This window comes from Hipposideros armiger, unplaced genomic scaffold (genome assembly GCF_001890085.2).
Source record: "Hipposideros armiger isolate ML-2016 unplaced genomic scaffold, ASM189008v1 scaffold_139, whole genome shotgun sequence".
NCBI classification, from domain to species: domain Eukaryota; kingdom Metazoa; phylum Chordata; class Mammalia; order Chiroptera; family Hipposideridae; genus Hipposideros; species Hipposideros armiger.
The window spans coordinates 1,423,563-1,442,432 of NW_017731489.1; the positions used below are offsets into that span (position 1 = coordinate 1,423,563).

The window sequence follows — 18,870 nt, forward strand, 5'->3', positions numbered from 1 at the left end:
GCCGACACATACATACCTATGATAAAGTTTAACCTGTAAATTAGGCAATTTCAGATAGAAAATACATTCTTACTACACATCTTGGCAATCTCAGCATGCCATTTTTTCCTTTCCTTATTAAGAACTTTCACCTTCTCACTTAAATTACTTGATGGTTTCTCTTGGGTTTCTCTAAATCGCCAGCATCACCACTCTTGCGCTTTGCAGCCATTGTTAAGCAAAATAAGGGTGACTTGAACGCAGGCACTGCAACACCGCAACAGTCAACCAGACAACTACGAAGTGACTAACAGGTGGAGACGCTGGACACAGGGGTGATCACGTCCCGGTGGCACAGGCAGGGATGGCGTGAGATTTCATCCCAGTTCTCAGAATGGTGCACATTCAAATTTATAAATTATTTATTACTGGAATTTTCCATTTAATATTTTCAGACCATGATTGACCACAAACTGCAGGAAGTGAAACTGCAGACATGGGGGATGGCTGTAATTAACCTGCAGAATGGATAGACACCCGATAACTGACAGGTAATGGCTCAAAGGCCCAGCCTTAGAAACTCCAATATACAAAATAAAGTCGGGGTGGAATGAGACTGAGTCAGCAAATGAGACTAAGAACCAGCCAAAAAGATAGAAGGAAATCTGAGGAGTGAGATGCACAGAACCAAAAATGTGAAGAGAGAATGCCATCAGCAGCAGCAAATGCTGCTGGGAGCACACGAATGACAAGGCATGAAAGCCGTCCATTTGACTTGGTGATAAGGTCACTGATAACTTCAATGGTATTATTTCAATCAAGTTATTAAGAGGTAGAAACAAGGTTGGAGTAGGCTGAGAAGCGATTGGTGTTGGAAGAAATGGGGAGAACGTCCTAAAACCTCAATAGTTTTGAAGTTTGGGAACATAGAGGAGAGGGGAGGCAGTAGCTAGTTAGATATAATTTTTAATTGGAGACTAACGTGTTTGTATGCAGAGAAGGAGGATCTAATTAGGGACAGGTTAAACATGAAAACAAAGAAGGAATAAAAAGGCCTTAAGACTTCTAAGAAAGCAGGAGTTAATATGACAGAACACAGGTGAGAGAGAAAAGGATGCGGGCTGAACAGGTAAGGTTGGTGTTTGGGATCAGGAGAATGATGTCTTCCTTTCTCTGTAAAGTAGGAAGTGAGGTTATCTGTTGAAAAAGCTGCATGTTACTAAATGTAAATGTATTCTAATGTACTAAAATCCTAGTTAAATGAGAAAGCCTTTATATAATAACAGGAACACTTTTATGTTTATGCAGGACCTGGCACATAGACACGGTATTGATATATATCCATTTAATCCTCAAGACAACCCTGTGAGGTATGTTTATTAGCTCCTTCACAGATGGAGAAATGGAGGCACAGAGAGGTTAAATGACTTGTCCCAGGTGAGTGGCAGCTCTGGGAAGTCAAAAGCAAACACTGACTCTACAGCCAGTGCTCAATCAATACGCCATCTGACCTCTTGGTAGACTGCGCCTAGGCACATCTTGTCACTACAGACTGATGGATTCTTGGGACACATAAGGTCCGAAGTCTAGGACAGCTAGGATGAGAGTTACAGGAACCCACATTATCAAATAAAAATATACTTATTTATGGCTAAGAAGCCTAGCCAGTAAGATCTTATAAATTGACCTCTGTAATCACTAGTTAACACTAGTGAGAAAGAATCCCAAAGATTTGCCTTTTTTCCTTTTTCAATCGTCCATTGCTCATTTTCCAGGATGTCGACAACTATCCAACATCACCAAAGTGGCCGTGCATCTGGCCTACTTTGCTTCTGTGTGCATCTCCCTCGCTAGATTTGGGCATCTCAGCGGCTGCCTGTCTTCCTCACAGGATATATTTGTTCAGTGCCTACTATGTGGCAGCTCCCATGCCAGGTCCTAAAAAATCGATATAAACAAAACAGACACGATCCCAGGTCTCAAGAAACCAGGCAATAAATAGGCAAATAATATATGCTTTTAAATTGAAAAAAAAAATACTAGGAAGGAATCAATGTAATAGAGAACGAAAGTCAAGATGCAGACCTGGATGTTTGGCTACGGGGACTATAGGAAGCATCTCTGAAAGAGGCATTTCTGTCACTGGGAATCTCTTACGGCTGTAGAAACTTAAACAATTCAGAAACTAAATGGAATAAGCCCGAGGTTGGCTGGAGAACAGGAGTTGAGGGTCCAGTTGGAGGAAAGGGCAAGACAAGATCATTGAGGGCCTGAGAGACCATGATAAAGAATCTGATTTTATTGTTTCTACAGGGGAAAGCAATTGAGTACGTATAAAGCAGGAAACGTAAAATAAAAAAAATTTTCTTTTAATGCCGTAACACTGTAACAAATCATGGTCTATGAAGAACACAGAAGCCAAAAAGATAAAGCAAGAAGACCAATAGGGCTATCACAACAGTTCAGGCAGGAGATGAGGCTGCCTTGGAGTGGAGGTTGGCAGGTGAACATAGTGAGAAGTGGACAGGGTTGAGGTTTAAGAGGTTAATCAGATCTTTGGAAAAGGAGCAAAGAAAATTCAAAGCAGAAAGGAGTCTTATCACCATATGGTGCTACAACAACTGGACACATGCACACGCGCGTGCACACACACACACACACACACACACACACACACACACACACACACAACTGACCTTTCAAAAAAGTTAGCTCAAAACGGATCAGAGACCTAAATGTAAGTCAAAACTGTAAGACTTCCAGAAAATAACAAGGAGAAAAGCTAGGTGCACATAGGTTTGGTGAAGAGTTTTTACATACAACATCAAAAGCATGATCCATTAAAGACAAAATGGATGACATGGACTTCATTAAAATTTAGAACTTCTGCTCTGTAAGAGACACTGTTGGGAAAATGAAGACAAGTCACAGACTATCTGCAAAACATGTATCTGGCATCCAAAATATACAAAAAGATCTTAAGACTCCATAATAAGAAAACAAACTACTGATTTTAAAAATAGGCAAAAGATCTGAATAGACACCTCACCAAAGATGATACACAGATGGAAAATAGGCATATGAAAAGACGCTCAATATCTGACATCATTAGGGAATGGCAAATTAAAACAGTGATACCACCACACACCTATGAGAGTGGCAACAATCCAGGACACCGACACCACCAAATGCTGTTAGGACGTGGAGCAGCACGAACTCTCATTTACCTGCTGGTGAGAATGCAAAATGGTGCAGCCCCTTGGAAGACAGTTCAGCGGATTCTTGCAAAGCTAAGCATAGCCTTACCGTTAGCTCCAGCAACTACACTACTAGGTATTTTTCCAAATGCGGTGAAAACGTAGGTCCACAAAAAAAGCTACACACGAATGTTTACAGCAACTTTATTCCTAAGTGCCCAAAACTGGAAGCAACCCAGATGTCCTTCAAAGTCAAATGGATGGTCGTAGATCCATACAGTGATAAAAACATATTGGCTATCAAGCCACAAAATGACAAGGAGGCACCTTAATTGCATATTGCTAAGCAAAAGGAGCCAGTGGAAAAGGCTACGTACTGTGTGATTCCAACTCTATAACATTCTGGGAAAGCAAAGCAAGAGAGAGTGAACAGATCAGTGGTTGCCAGGGGTTGGGGTGGGGAGAAATGAATAGGGGAGCATAGAAGTTTTTGAAGGGCAGGGAAGCTTTTCTATAAGACCATACAGTGGCCACATGACATTATGCATTTAGCAAAACCCACAGAACTGCATGACATAAAGAGTGAACCCTGGTGTAAACTACGGACTTTAATGTATGAAAACTAGTTAAACTATTAGGTTGTCGCAAAAGTCATGACGCACTTTTGCAACGAAAAACATAGACAAAATACGTCATGAGTTTTCCGACAACCCAATATAACGTGTACTAAACTAACACAAGATAACAGTAGGGGAAGCGAGGGAGAAATTAATGTGGAAACTCGCTGTACTTTCTACTCAATTGTTCTATAAGCCTAAAACTGCTGAAAAAATAAAATCCAAAAACAAACAATTGGACTAACGAAAAATGAACAGATTGTATACGGCAGGTGAAGAGGCTGCTCCGTGATCTCTGACATAACGAGATGAACAGCGGTGCTGCACTGAGGTGAGGAAGACAAGGAGAGAAACAGTCAGGGTGGGATATGTCAACTTTTAAAAATTATCCAAGGGGATATCAAGACCGAAACGTTGAGGAGGAGGCTGGGAGAGACATAAAAATTTAGGCAAACAAAAGAAAAAGTATCAAGCCACGAGGATGAACGATAAGATGATCTAAGTGTAAAAGGAGAAGAGGTTAAGGAAAAACTCAAAGACTGAGCACTGAACTACATTCCACAGTTGGATGAAAGAGAAAGACAAGGATCAACAACTGAAAAGTAAAGGCTGCGAGGAACACCAGGAGTCAGTCAAGAAAAGGGCATTCAGAGGTAGGAGTGTTCACCTCCACTGAACACTCCGCTACGAGGTCAAATAAGAGGGCAGGGAAGTGTCCGGCAGTCCGGAGGCATCAGAAGCAAAGGCCTAACTGGAATAGACTGAGAAGGAAGTAGACTTTGAGAAAATGTAACGAGGACACAACTCCGGGCAATAAAAACAAGCACAGGTTACAGTAGCAGAGGGTGGGGAAAGGGTCAAGGTGGTCTCCTTAAGGTGACATACGCCAGCGTAATTAGATGCCATGGGAAGGATCCAGAAGACAGGGACACTGGCTCATAAAGAGAAAAAACACTAAAGTCACAAAGTCCTTGACAAGATATAAGAGATACGTCCAGGCTCCAGAGGGCAGTGAAAAAAAGGTCTTCGAAAAGAGGGGTCCAGAGGTAGACGCATCTTAATATTTCCAGTGCTTGGGAGATACATGAAATTTAGTAGGCAGATGCTCAGTAGGATTAAATGAATCCAATTAAACCATTGTAATGGTTTAGAAGGCTCCTGGTAAAATACCATGACTGGTAAGTGTTAAGACTCAAACTAAATTGAAGGCAAATTCAAATATTTAAACATGCATACTGACTTCCAGTTTCCAGTCCAATAAGTCAAGTTGTCACTCCCATGCACACAATAAGAAAAAAGCTAAACTAAAAATCAACAACTCTTCTTAGATCCATTAGAGAACCAAAGTTGCCACCCTGGAAACTGAAGAACCAAGCAAACACAGAAAACCACAGCTTAACCAGAAGCAAAAACTACCAACGATGGGTAGAAAAGCTTAAAGAGAATTAAACAAATGGGACTACATCAAACTAAAAAGGGTTTGCACAGCCAAGGAAACCATAAACAAAACAAAACGAAAACCTACTGAATGGGAGAGGTATTCACAATGTTACATCTAACTAGATACTAATCTCCAAAATACATAAGGAACTCATGCAACTTAAAGCCAAACAATCCAATTAAAAACTGGGCAGAGGACCTGAATAGACATTTCTCCAAAGGACATTCAGATGGCCAATAGACATATGAAAATATGCCCAGTGTCACTAATCATTAGAGAAATGAAAATTAAAACCACAGTGAGATACCACCTCACACCTGTCAAAATGGCTATCATCAATAAATCAAGTAACAACAAGTGTTGGCGAGGATGTGGAGAAAAGGGAACCCTCGTGCACTGTTGGTGGGATTGCAGATTGGTGCAGCCACTATGGAAAACAGTGTGGAGGTTCCTCAAAAAATTAAAATTAGAACTACCTTATGACCCAGCAATTCCACTCCTAAGTATTTATCTGAAGAAATCGAAAATATTAATTTTATTTGAAAAGACATACGCACCACCATATTCATTGCAGCATTATTTACAACAGCCAAGATATGGAAGTAACCTAAGTGTCCATCGATAAACAAATGGATAAAGAAGAGGTGGTACATATATACAAAGGAATATTACTTGGTCATAAAAGAATGAAATCTTACCATTTGCAATGACATGGATGGACGTAGAGGGTTAATACCCTCTGTTAAGTGAAATAAGTCCGGCAGAGCAAAAAAATACCATGTGATCTCACTTATGTGTGGAATCTAAAAAAACAAAATAAACTACAAAACAGAAACAAACTCAGATACAGAGAACAAACTGATGATCATCAGATGGGGGGGGTTGGGAGAGGGGTGATAAAGGTGGAGGGGATTAGGAAGTACAAATTGGCAGTTACCAAAATAGTCACAGGGATGTGAAGTACATATTGTAATAACTATGTGTGGTGTCAGGTGGGTATTGGACTTACTGGGGGCACCACTTCGTATTGTATAAATGTCTAATCACTATGTTGTACACCTGAAACTAATATAATATTGTATGTCAACTGTAACCAAAAACTATTTTTTTAAAAAAGAAAAATGTAAAGGGAATTGATTAACTGCTGGAAACTCACAGTGCATAAGCTTGGGAGAGTGAAAGTTCCTGGGAAACCAGCCTGACGGGACCACCCACACTTTCATGAAGTACCATTAGGTTCACAGGGTAAAGAACAGTGAAAAATTCTCTCTGACTCTGGAAGCAGAAAAGGGGAAAGTAATCATTTTGAAATGTGCCCAGAACTTGTGAACACGTGGTTCTCCTTAACAAAGGGCTGCCTTCAAGGAGAACTCTTTTAGAGGCTGACCAATGTGGACTGTACCAAAACTCACCAAGGGGAGAAAGGGAAATAGCCACATCAGGCCTTCTCCACCTTCCTGTCCGATGGGTGGGGAGGAGGTGTGGGGCGCTGGGGAAGGAGAAGGCCCACAGCATAGCCACTAAAAGACAGAGACCTAATGACAGGACCACAAAAGACTTCCCCTCCCTCCACACCTTTTCACTTCAACAGGGGATTACAATGGAAAGTATAGCAAGGCTCAGATTCTATTCATGGAGGAGCCTCTAAGGAATCCCAAAGATAACAGCCAAAAACAAAGGGCACTAGAAGACATTTTCGCCTCTGACACATAAAGCTACAGCAAACAGTAGACAGACTAATACGTGGCCAGGTCAACCTCATATACAGGTCTATCTGCCTAAGTTCCTTTTACCCAACACATCGTGTCTAGTGCTTAACAAAAAATTACAAGGCATGCTAAAAGGCATAAAACATAATCAGAACCAGATTCAGATACGGCAGAGATTTTCTAATTATTAGACCAACATTTTCAAATAACTACTAGCATGCTAAAAGCTCCAATGGAAAACGTGGATAACAGGCAAGAACAGATGGGTAATGTAAACAGATAAAAACTCTAAGAAAAAATAAAAAAGAAATGCTAGGCATCAAAAATACAGTAACAGAAATGAAGAATGTATTTTATGGGCTCATAAGTACACTGGGTATGACCTAAGAAATGTCAATAGAAACTTCCTAAACTGAACAAGGGAGTTAAAAAAGAGGAATACAATATCCAAAAACTGTGGGACAATTTAAAAATATGTAACATATGCATACAGGAATACCACAAGGAGGAGAAAGGACCAGAAGAAATAGAATATTTAAGAAATAATAGCTGGGAATTTCCCAAAATGTATTAATACACATCAAACCAGATCCAGGAAGCTCAGAGAACATGAAACAGGGTAAGTACCAAAATATGTGCACTGATATCATAGTCAAACTGCAGAAAATCAAAGACAAAGAAAAAATCCTGAAAGAAGCCAGAGGTAGAAACAGGAACGGGAAAACCTTACCTATAGAGGAAGAAGGTTAAGAGTTACCTCAGACATTACCTGCAAAGACCATGCAAGAAAGAGGAGAGTGGAGTGAAATATTTAAAGCATTGAGAGGGGAAAAAAAAACCTGCCAAATCTAGAATCTTGTATCAAGAACAATATCCTTCAAAAGTGAAAAGAGGGAAAAAAAAAATTCCTCCAACAAAATGGAGGAAATTTGTCATCAGTACACCTGCCTTGAAAGAAATGCTAAAAAAAAGTTCTCCAGAGAAAAAGGTCTACACAATTTCCATCTGGGAGAGCACCAAGAAAACGAACAAAAGAAGACAAAACAAAACGTTTTACTTTTAAAACTCTACATTGATCTAACACACAGATCTGACAGCAACAATATATTGGATGGAAAAGTGAAATGAGGATGAGCGATATTATAAAAGGATAGGAGGGTGGAAGTAGGAATACCATTACAAGGTACTGGCACTACCCATGAAACAGTATCATGTTATTTGAAGCTGGATTCATTGTAAATGTATATTCCAAACTCTACAAAAACAACTAAAAAAATATTTTAGAAGTATAATTGACATGCTGAGAAGAAATGGAATTACATAAAATATCAGAGAAGACTGTGAAAGAGTGAAAGGCAAAATAAAGTTTAAAAGTACAAGAGCAAGGAATAGAAAAGTTACAAAAAATATATATATTAAGTCCAACTATAGCAACAACTGCTTTAAATGTAAATGGTTGAAACATATCAATTAAAAGACAGAGATTATTAAAGTGGATAAAAAAACAAGAGCCAACTATATGCTGTCTATAAGAAACCCACTTTAAATATAAAGGCACAGATAGATTAAAAGTAAAGAGATGGAGCAAGATATACTATGATAACATTACTCTAAAGAAAGCTAGAATAGCTATATTAATTACTGGAAAAGCAGACTTCAGAACAAGGAAAAATTATCAGAGATAAAGAGGGGCATTACATAATGATGAAGGGGTCAATTCTCCATGAACACATCTCAGTCCTTAATATGTATTTGCCTAACAACAGAGTGTCAAAATATGAGGCGAAAACTGATAGAACTGAAACGAGGAGCTGATGGAGCCACTTAAAGACTTGAACGCCGCTCTATCGGTAATCGACAGATCCAGCAGGTAGAAAATCGGTAAGGACACTCTTCAACTGAACAACACTGTCAATCAGCTGGATCTAACTGACATCTAAACAATATTGCATCCAATAACAGCAAAATGATACCTTCTCAAACTCACATGGAACATGGCCAAGATTAAGGGCCATAAAACACACCACAAAAATTTTAAAAGAATAGAAATCATACTAAGTGTGCTCTAAAACCATAATGCAATTAAACTAAAAATTAATAACAGACACCAAATATTTACAGATGGTGGAAAACCCCAATACCTGGAGATTAAACAACACACTTTTAAAAAACACAGTGATAGAAAAAAAAGTCTCAAGAGAAATTTTTTTTTAATTTCAATCTAAAAGGAAGTAAAAATATAATATCAAAATTTGGGGATGTAGCAAAAACAATGCTTAGAAAGAAGAGCAAAACAAACCTAAGGCAAACAGAAGAAATTAAAATTAGAGCAGAAATCAATGAAACTGGAAACAGTAAAATAGAGAAAAATCAACAAAACTGAAATCTCATTATTTTATCAATAAAATTGATAAATTTCTGGCCAGGCCAACAGGTAAGAAGAAACAAGACCGAACAACTAACATCTCAAGTGGAACAGGAGCCATCACGACTGATCCCCTGGGCATTAAAAGGATACTAAGAACGTTATGAACAACTCTAGCCTCACAAACTTACTATCTTAGATGAAATGGAACCAACGCCTTAAAAGATACAATCTACCAAAACCTACACAAGAAGAAACATACTGAATAGGGTTTAATCTATTAAAGAAATTGCACCAATAATTAATAACCTTCCCAAACAGAAAGCACCAAGACCAGATGGTTTCACCAAATATTTAGTGAAATGATGATTCTACCAAATATTTAACGAAATGATAACCAACTCTCTACGATCTTTCAGAAAATGGGAACAGAGCAAATAATTCCGAACTCATTCTAGGAGGCCAGCCTAATAGCAAAATCAGACAAAAACATTACAAGAAGGGAAAATTAAAGACCCGTATCTCTCATTAACATTGATAAAAAATCCTTGATAAAATATTAACAAATTGAATTCAATGTGTAAAAAGATCATACACCATGACCAAGTTCAATTTATCCCATATATGTAAGGCCGATTTAATATTCAAAAATTAAGTCATGTAATCCATCACATCAACAGGCCAAAGAAGAAAAATCATGATTGTATCAATAGATGCAGAAAAAGCATTTGACAAAAGCCAACATCAACTCATGATTAAAGAAACAAGTGACTGAGGAAACCAGAATCAGAGGAATTTCCTTAAGGTGATAAAGAATATCTATAAAAACTTATAACATCATACTTATTGGTCAAAAACTAGATGCTTTTTACCTAATATGGGCAACGAGAGAGAAAAAAAACAACTGTCTTTATTCCCTAAGAAGCAAGAAAAAACCTCTTGCAACTAATAAGCATGGTTGCAAGATACAGATAACATCAATTGTTTTCCTATATGCCAACCATGAACAATTGGACTTTAGAATTAAAAACACACCATTTATTTACATTAGCACCAAAAACAAGAGAGAAATATTTAGGTATAGATCTAACAATATATGTATAAGATAAATTGAAGAAAATACTACAAAATGTTGATGAGAAATCAAAGATCTAAATAAATGGAGAGATATTCCATGTTCATAGATAGGAAGAATATAGATAGATGTCAGTTTTTCCCAAATTGATCTTTAGAGCCAAAGCAGCCCAACCAAAATCCCAGCAAGTCATTTTGTAGATACAAATTGATTCTAAAGTCTACATGAAAAGGCAAAAGACCCAGAACAGCCAGCACAATTCTGAATAAGAAAGTCAGGGCTGACACTACGCAACTTCAAGACTTAGCCAAAAAGCTACAGTATTCAAGACAGTGTGGTACTGGGAAAAGAAGAAAGGCCAATGAAACAGAATAAAAATCCCAGAGAGAGACCCATACAAATACAGTCAACCGCTCTTAGAAAAAGCAGCGAAGAAAATTCAAAGCAGAAAGGAGTCTTTTCAACGAATGGTGTTAGAAACTGCACACACACACACACACACACACACACACACACACAATTCACCTTAACTACCTTTCAAAAAAATTAATTCAAAATGGATCATAGACCTAAATTGTAAAAGTGAAAGCTGTAAGACTTCCAGAAAATAACAGAAAATCTAGGTGCACATGGGTTTGGTGAAGAGTTTTTACATACAACACCAAAAGCATGATCCATTAAGACAAAAAGGATGAAGTGGACTTCATTAAAATTTAGAACTTCTGCTCTGTAAGAGACACTGTTAGGAAAGTGAAAAGACAAGCCACAGACTATCTGCAAAACACGTATCTGGTAAAGGACGGGCATCCAAAATATACAAAGAACTCTTAAAAACTCAACAATAAAAAAACAAATGATTCTAAAACTGGGCAAAAGATCTGGACACCTTGCCAAAGATGATATTATTAAGGGACAGAAGCCAGTCTGAAAAGGTTATACATCCAACTATGTAACATTTTGGAAATGGCAAAATTATAGAAACAGAAAAAGATGTGTGGTTGCCAGGGCTGGTGAGCGAGGGAAGGGGTGGACAGGTGAAGAACAGCCATGTGTACGTCAGTGAAACGATTCTGCATGACACCATAATTGTCACATGATATTATCTATTTGGCAAAATCCATAAAACTCTATGACACAAAGGGTGAACCCTCATGTAAACTATGGACTTTAATAATGACACATCAATATTAGTTCAGTAATTATAACACATGCACCAGAGAAAAGCAAGATGTTAGTAACAGGAAAAAGCAGGGAAGGGAGGGACACCAGGTATTCACGGGGGTGAGGTGAACATCTGTCCTTTCTGGTCAATTTTTCAATAAAACTCTTCTTTTTAAAAGAAGGTCGATTGGGCCAGCTGAGTGGCTCAGTTGGTTAAGAGCTCACTCAAGAGTGCGAGCTCTGAGCAACAGGGTCGCTGGTTCGCTTCCCGGCCCGAGCTGAGCTACCATTGAGGTCAGGATGGCTCAGCTTAAAAAAAAAAAAAAAGTCAATTAAGAAATGCATACTAAATAAAATATCCCTTTTATCTTCTTTAAATACTGAGGTTCTATAAGAAATTTTCCTGAGAATATGCACTTTTGGGCAAAGGTGTTCAGCATTAAGTGGTGCAATATAATTCTTTAGATTTGGACAGTTCTACAAATGGCATCTGTGTTGCTTGCTGATTACGTGCCCTTGGGCAGGTTTTGTAACCTCTGATCTTCAGTATGTGTAAAACAGAAAAATGACCTTTCTCACAGGTCAGCTGGGTTAAATTAGATAACTATACGTAATGCACCTAGCCAAAGGTACACAGAGTAGGCATGTAAATGTTTGTTCCTTTCTAATTTCTCCCTCATGCACCCTAAAATTCTTTCTAATCCAGGTAAGGTGGAATATACCCAACAGCTCAAGCCAGTGTTTCTCAAACAATCGTTACTTAGACCCTAAGAGGTATACACAACCATTAAATACACACTTTGTGTCTTCCTGGAGCTCAATTTAAAATCTGGGAGAAAAAAGCTAAATATTTAAGTGGTCATTTAAAAACGCTGTTATACCAAATCAACGCTGCTCCAGCGGGGTATCTGCTCTGTATTCAAGAGGCCGCGTTAAGACGTTAAGCCGCCTGCATGGGAACTTAGGCCACAGCCTCAGGCTTCCAGTGCTACTTCTTCGTCTGCCATTTGGTACAGACCCAAATTTTTCCACTAAAGCACTGCTTTTCGTTTCTAATTTTAATTATGTTATTAAACACAAGCTCAGTTTCTTCTCAATGTCACTCGCATGTCAACAGTTTAGCTCCAATGGGCCTAGTTATCCTTAAATTAGCAAGGACAACCTGAAAATAACATTTTACATTACAAAAGTCATTTACTATGGAATTTATAGTTAAGTTAGAATTAAGCGAGAGTATAAAAAGTAATTGAAATGGAGATTGTGTTCTTTTGACTATGATTTCTCAAGGTCTTAGATATTAACTTGGGTCAATTTTTTTTCTTTTCCACTAAACTGTGAACATTAGTCTTTGCAAAAACATACTACTAACCTAATTTTTTAAAGTTTTGCCTATCACTGTAACTTTCTTTACTCAACAGAATCTCAACACGCATGAAATTAAGCCCCTTAATGGATAAATATTAAAGGATAAGCTAAGTGGCATGAGTGTTGCAGAACCAAACCCAGGGCGAGCACACCTGGATTGGTTTGGTTCAGGGTCACACACTAAGGGAACAATGATAAACTAAAGCATGTTCAGAGATGATCTACAAAACTTTTAAAGATCTCAAAGCCATGCTACACGAACAAGAGCAAGAAAATGGAGGTGCTTAACTTGTAGGAAAAAAACAACAAGTTGGCTTGGAATTGATGGGGTATAAAACAGCCATCTTAAAATTCCTGATGGCTGCCATATTTGAAGGACGTTCAGCCCTGCTCTCTATTACGCAGAACTAGGATCAACATGAGAGGGCAGTCAAGCTCAGGTAAGTCAGGGTCTCTGAGCTCGCAGTCAAGAGATTCGAGTCCTACAGGCATTTGGTTTATCAACTGTGATATTAGAAATATATGTGATATTCCTATCTTGAATAAAAATGGGGGGTGCTAAACTAGGTAATTTCTAAGGTAATTTTCAAATAAAAAATGACTTAGAAGAGAATTCTGGATCAATCTCTTAACATGAGAGCACCTTGAACACGGCACCAGCTCCCTCATGAAGTAGTGAGTTCTCTCACTAGTTCATATCAACGTTATCATTTGCTGTACATAAAGGCCAAAGTGGAATAGATAGCCAACTGTTTTAAGTAAAAGCCAAATGTCCATGAGCTGGTGTTCTTATAAAAAGAACTACAAGGTAGGATGGAACATTATTGTGTTTTCAATGTTGCCATCTATTGAGTAAATTATACTCAATTTAATTCTGGAAAGACCTAATCATTTGCCTAGCTCACTGTATTGAGTATTGCATTTTCCTTTGTTTCTAGATATAATAAACACAATAGGCATTCACAGCAAAAATGAAGCCAGGCAATAATCTCATGGAATATGTACTCAACTTTCCATGCAAAGGACAATATTTTAATAGTGCTGAGGGCCTAAGAAATACTAAATTAAATGTGGATCATTGACACCAAGAGAGCAAGGATAGGAGATGCCTTGGAATAGAGGCGGTCAAGTACACACAGGGTACAGCATCCGTGGGAGTATGTTTCTAAGTGTACTCCAAAGCCACACAAAAACAAATTTGTGGTTTATGCATTTCTCTTCTCTGGGAGGGATTTTTAAGAAAAATCATTTTCCTAGTTCTACATCTATCTGAAAATCCAAGGATATCTGTTGCAGTTTCCTTTATCATCAGACATTATTACATTGAACACATTTTGAACATTTTTCTACCTATGTCATGCCTTACCTCGAGTAGAGATCCCTTTGATCATAATTCCTGAAAACTCCGATGCACACTTCGAAGTTCCCTAACATTTTTACTACAGTAATCTAATTACCTTAGATGTACATATCGGTGGAAAAAAATTTTAGTGGAAAAAAACTTTAGAGCACCTATATGCTTATTTTTGGAAACACAAATCTTTCACATTTTAGGACTACATTAATATGAATTTTTAATGGGAAATAAAAAGAAAGCAAGAAATTGCTTAAGACGTCTAAGCATTGATATTTTGCTCAATTGTTTCAATGTAGCAAAGCAAAATAAAATCTGTGCACATATTTATAATGAGCTATAAAGTCACACTGCTTAATGTGACATTCACTTTTTTAAAACAGAAGTTATAAAAAAACTAAAAATTTATCCATAGTTAATCCAATCAATGATGATGAAATAATAAGCCTATGTTCTTATACCTCAAAGATATAAAGGTAAGCCATGTTCAACATTAAATAACATTTTTATTTTAAAGCTATTGATAGTGCAGGGAAGAGTCCATGTAATAAAAATTAAATTATTTAAAACTCTCATTTTGCCATTATTTTTACAATATGTTTGAAGTTTCTAGTGCAAAATTTTTATTTAACCCCACCCCACACCCTACCCTTTATAAACATGTAGTTAATGATTATGGACTTTTTTATATCCAAGTAAAATATAGCCTTCCATTGAAATATATTATGCCTCTAAACCTCTTAATAGCTTTAATTTTAAAAACAAAATTGTATCCACAGAATCCTTACTCATCTTTTCCAAACTTACCAGACTAATAAAGCCAAGAATTGTAGTTTCCTTTCCCACCCCCCCAAATACAGTAGCTCTTCTAAATTATAACCTTCTTTTCTAATTCTTTTTTTTCCCCAGAGTATAATTTCTTTGAGGAGCCAAAGTATTTCATTTTACTCCACAAGGTGCCACTAATTCAACTTTTCATTTCTTGCCTAGGACCCCATCATAATGTTTATTTTTAATCTTTGGAGTCTCCTTCTTATATAAGTTTTCTTCAAATCAAAAGAGAAATCCTCTTGCTTCTAGCAGATTCTGCATAGAAAAGGTAAATTGTTCCAGTGGCTTCGACTAAATTTAGGGAGCTATGATGACCAGAATCATTAAAACCAAATTTTATCCTTCTCCATGTCGTCTTGATATCAGGTTAAAAGCAAGAGACTCTTAAGTCAATATTTCCCCTTCTACAGTTATTTGTTCAAGCAGAAAACTACAAAAATATTTTTCTTCTCCTGTTAACAGCTTTATAAATTGGGTAGTCTCCAATCAGCCATTATTTTCAAATGTATTCTTCTGGGTATAGGAACTGTCATTTGCATGCTATTTTGTAAGGAGTTATACTTTGATCAATTTCACTTTAAAAGGTTTGACCATTGTGATATTTATATTTATAAATATTTGTGATATTTAAAGGTTTTAATGGTTTGCAAAAGTGACATATAAAAATGGCACCTAAAAAAAAATCCTTCTGGAAACAAAGCTAACCTGAAGCTAATCAGGAAAATGCAAAAAATAGACTAAATAGATCATCTACTTCATAAATTTGGCACTGAATGGCCCAATGAAGAATCATTTTAATTTAATAGTTCAAAAAATTGTTTTCTCAAAAAAAGATTTACACAAGGATAGGATATATATTCATAAATACTTAGAGGATGATATACAAAATTTAAATACACTTAAAAATACTGCTGTAGTTTTCATTTTCTACTCCTGAAACAAAAATAAGCCATTTATCAGTAAGTGCATTTTTTTCATGGAGAAAATATTTATTAGTTTTCAAATGATCACATAATACAAATAGTACACAGTCATTCTAGAAAAAAATAGCTTATATTAATATTCATAAAATAAACACTGAAAAATATAGGATTGCATATTGTGACACAAAATAGTAAAAAATCTGAAAGGAAAATGTATCAAAATAAAAGTTTAAATAAACAAATCAGTTCACATTAATATACAAAAAGTTTCATTTTTAAATAGCTTTAGTGGCATGACGTAAATAGAAATGCACTTACATTTCTTTTGCACACTTTAAAGAAACAGAGCTAAAATTTAATCAAAGCATGAGATTAAGAGATTAAATCACTTTTCATCTTTCAAAACTGAAACAAAAGGCTAATAATCTCACAGGCCATAAACTGGTTTATATTGTGGTTCAAAGAGTTCAACTAACTTAATTTTCAAACAAATTTCACTTTCGAATCCCAAGGTCTAAAATGTTTAATAGCTATTTTTTAAATTTATATGTTTGTAAAAACTGTCTTATTAACATTTAATGAAAACAAACCAAGCATAAAAACTGTAATTGTTTATGAAAATTCAGAGCTCTCTAAAGAAATTTTAGTTTAGATCGATGTTTTAAACTTTTAAGTACTACACATACAAAAATTTATTTATAATTAATGAGGAAAAAACAGGTCTAACAAGACAGCCAAGAAAGACTAAAGGCCGAGTTATACTTAGCAAATGTGATTTCTAGATTCCTAAAACATTCTAGATGCTTCCATATTAAAATTCTCGAATTTCTATTCTTAAAGTTGATACCAAATAAACTGGCAGCATCAGATAACTTGTACACACTTCTCTAATAGCTGTGACTGACCAGTTAATAAATGCCAAAAAGAGAAATGGAAAAATTTTGATAACTATTAACCATCAATTAATTGACAGTTTGGGTAAATATTTTGCAACATTTATTCACACATACTACTAATTCCTTTGCTCTATAAAATGCCTGTTTCAGTATCGTTCAAACTTTACTATGCCTTCAATGCAGAATAATACCTCAAATTTAATAGGTATTTACTACTTTAGAAGAAGGAACATCTACTTTCATCTCAAAAGGTGTCTCTCCTACGTCTATACTGGAATCTTTGTTGATCTGATAAATCAGAATAAGGCTCAAGACCAGAAAAAGATAAGCTAAAAGAGTGTATCCTGATTTTACAAGTAATTTGAAAATAATTAAGAAGTTCACCTTTTATTTCTAGTTCCTTTCAGAGTCAGGCAACAAAAAACAGTTTCATTAAGTTCTCTGGATTTCCTATACTACTAAAAAAAAAAAAGTCTGCCTGCTTGATTAAGGTGATTTTCAATCCCACAAATCTTTTAAATAAAACAGATACAGAGAGCTGCTTTTAAAAGAAAGAAGTCTCTCGTGCTCGCTCTATTTCAGTCTTCTGAATAGAAAGGAATACTTTCATGGCCATGTAAAATTCCAATCTGAAAAACTTATTTCATTATTTGAGCCTTTCCATTTCCAGCCCAAGAGTACACCAGAGTAAATCTTAAAGTTTATGAATGACAAGATCAGATCAGGTGGCTCTCTCTCATCCTTGTGTCTTCTAGATATAGTGCATGGCTCCGTTCACCACTGCCTTCCAAACTGCAGGTGCTGCATGTGGGACAGATATCATCCATGAAGGCTCTGCTAGAAGAGTTCCTTTTGCTGAAGAAGTATGATGTTTACCAGTTGAAAGAAATCTGGGCAATTAGAGAACAAATAAACCAGTCTCCCATTATCAAGATACCTGGAGTCACAGAAGGAATCCACCAAGGAAAAATGAAAACTTGCCAAAGGCACCAAGTTCACATTCTACCCGCTGCAGATGATAAGAACCTCCTGGGATCCAATCCTACCCTTGGCATCAAAGAAACTAAGAGAAAACCATCTTAATGCCATGGGGAATCTCGGACAAGGCTCTTTTGCCACAAATAACATTTTTCCTGGGGACTGGAAAACTACTGTGCGTATATTTAATACAGCTTTCAGGGATATTATATCCTGAAACGTAAATACTCATTCATATTTCTCTTACTAAAGAATGAAGCCTAGATTTTGACAGTAAAACCGTAACAGTACTATCATTGCATCTTCTAAAAGATCTAATTAATAGGAAGTCCTAAAGTCTGAGGTAGGAAACAGACCAACAATTTCTGACTAACAGGGAAGGACCACACCTGGACATTACACTGTGGACATTAGCAAAGTGCAAATGTCCAGCTTGCCCAAAGATGAAATACAGAAACGTCTTCATTACTGGAATATAAAAGAGAACTTCAAAGTCCACTAATCCCAGTAAAGGCTAAAATGGGCAAATGCTCCTTTCTGTAAATTCCTGTGGGCTACACAGGCATTCACCAAATCCAGTGCCCCAAAGGACACTGCTTTATCTGGAGAGAACACGAAATATATTTGAGGTCTCTTTTTTGAATGGGCACTAGTTAGCATTCTTAGAAAAACAAACAGATTGCAGCCCCACTCGGTTCTAATATGAACCCAAGGAGTTTACCGATAGAATTAAATGGGCAATGGAAGGACACTCCGATCTATAAATAAACCCAAGTAAATAATGGAAAGCACCCACTTGTTTATTATCCTTTCCCACTCTCTCCAGAAGCTGGATATTCTGTCTCCAAGGGTTCAGTGGAGAAAGTGGACCCCTGACGTCAAAAGCTCTCCGTGGTCTTGGCTGTATCTGTGGCTCTAGGATCACTCCTTGCACCTCTGGTAGGAGAGAAGCACTGAAATAGAGAGCTGAATATAGATT

General features: G+C 36.8%; 1 protein-coding gene across 6 annotated transcripts in view; it reads right to left on the reverse strand.

Annotated features, from left to right (window-relative positions):
• Positions 1-18,870, reverse strand: part of LOC109386813 (TSC22 domain family protein 1-like) — a 122,304-nt gene that overhangs the window by 70,815 nt on the left and 32,619 nt on the right. For 2 of the 6 annotated variants that reach the window (XM_019650313.1, XM_019650317.1), the window contains exon 3: positions 16,241-18,844. The exons of 1 other annotated variant lie outside the window; for it this stretch is intronic. In XM_019650313.1, coding sequence (XP_019505858.1) covers positions 18,589-18,844 — 256 coding nt within the window. In that variant the 3' untranslated portion in view covers positions 16,241-18,588. Of the gene's footprint in view, positions 1-16,240; positions 18,858-18,870 lie in introns of those variants that run through there. 3 more of the 6 variants (XM_019650314.1, XR_002124854.1, XR_002124855.1) reach the window with 3 other exon arrangements.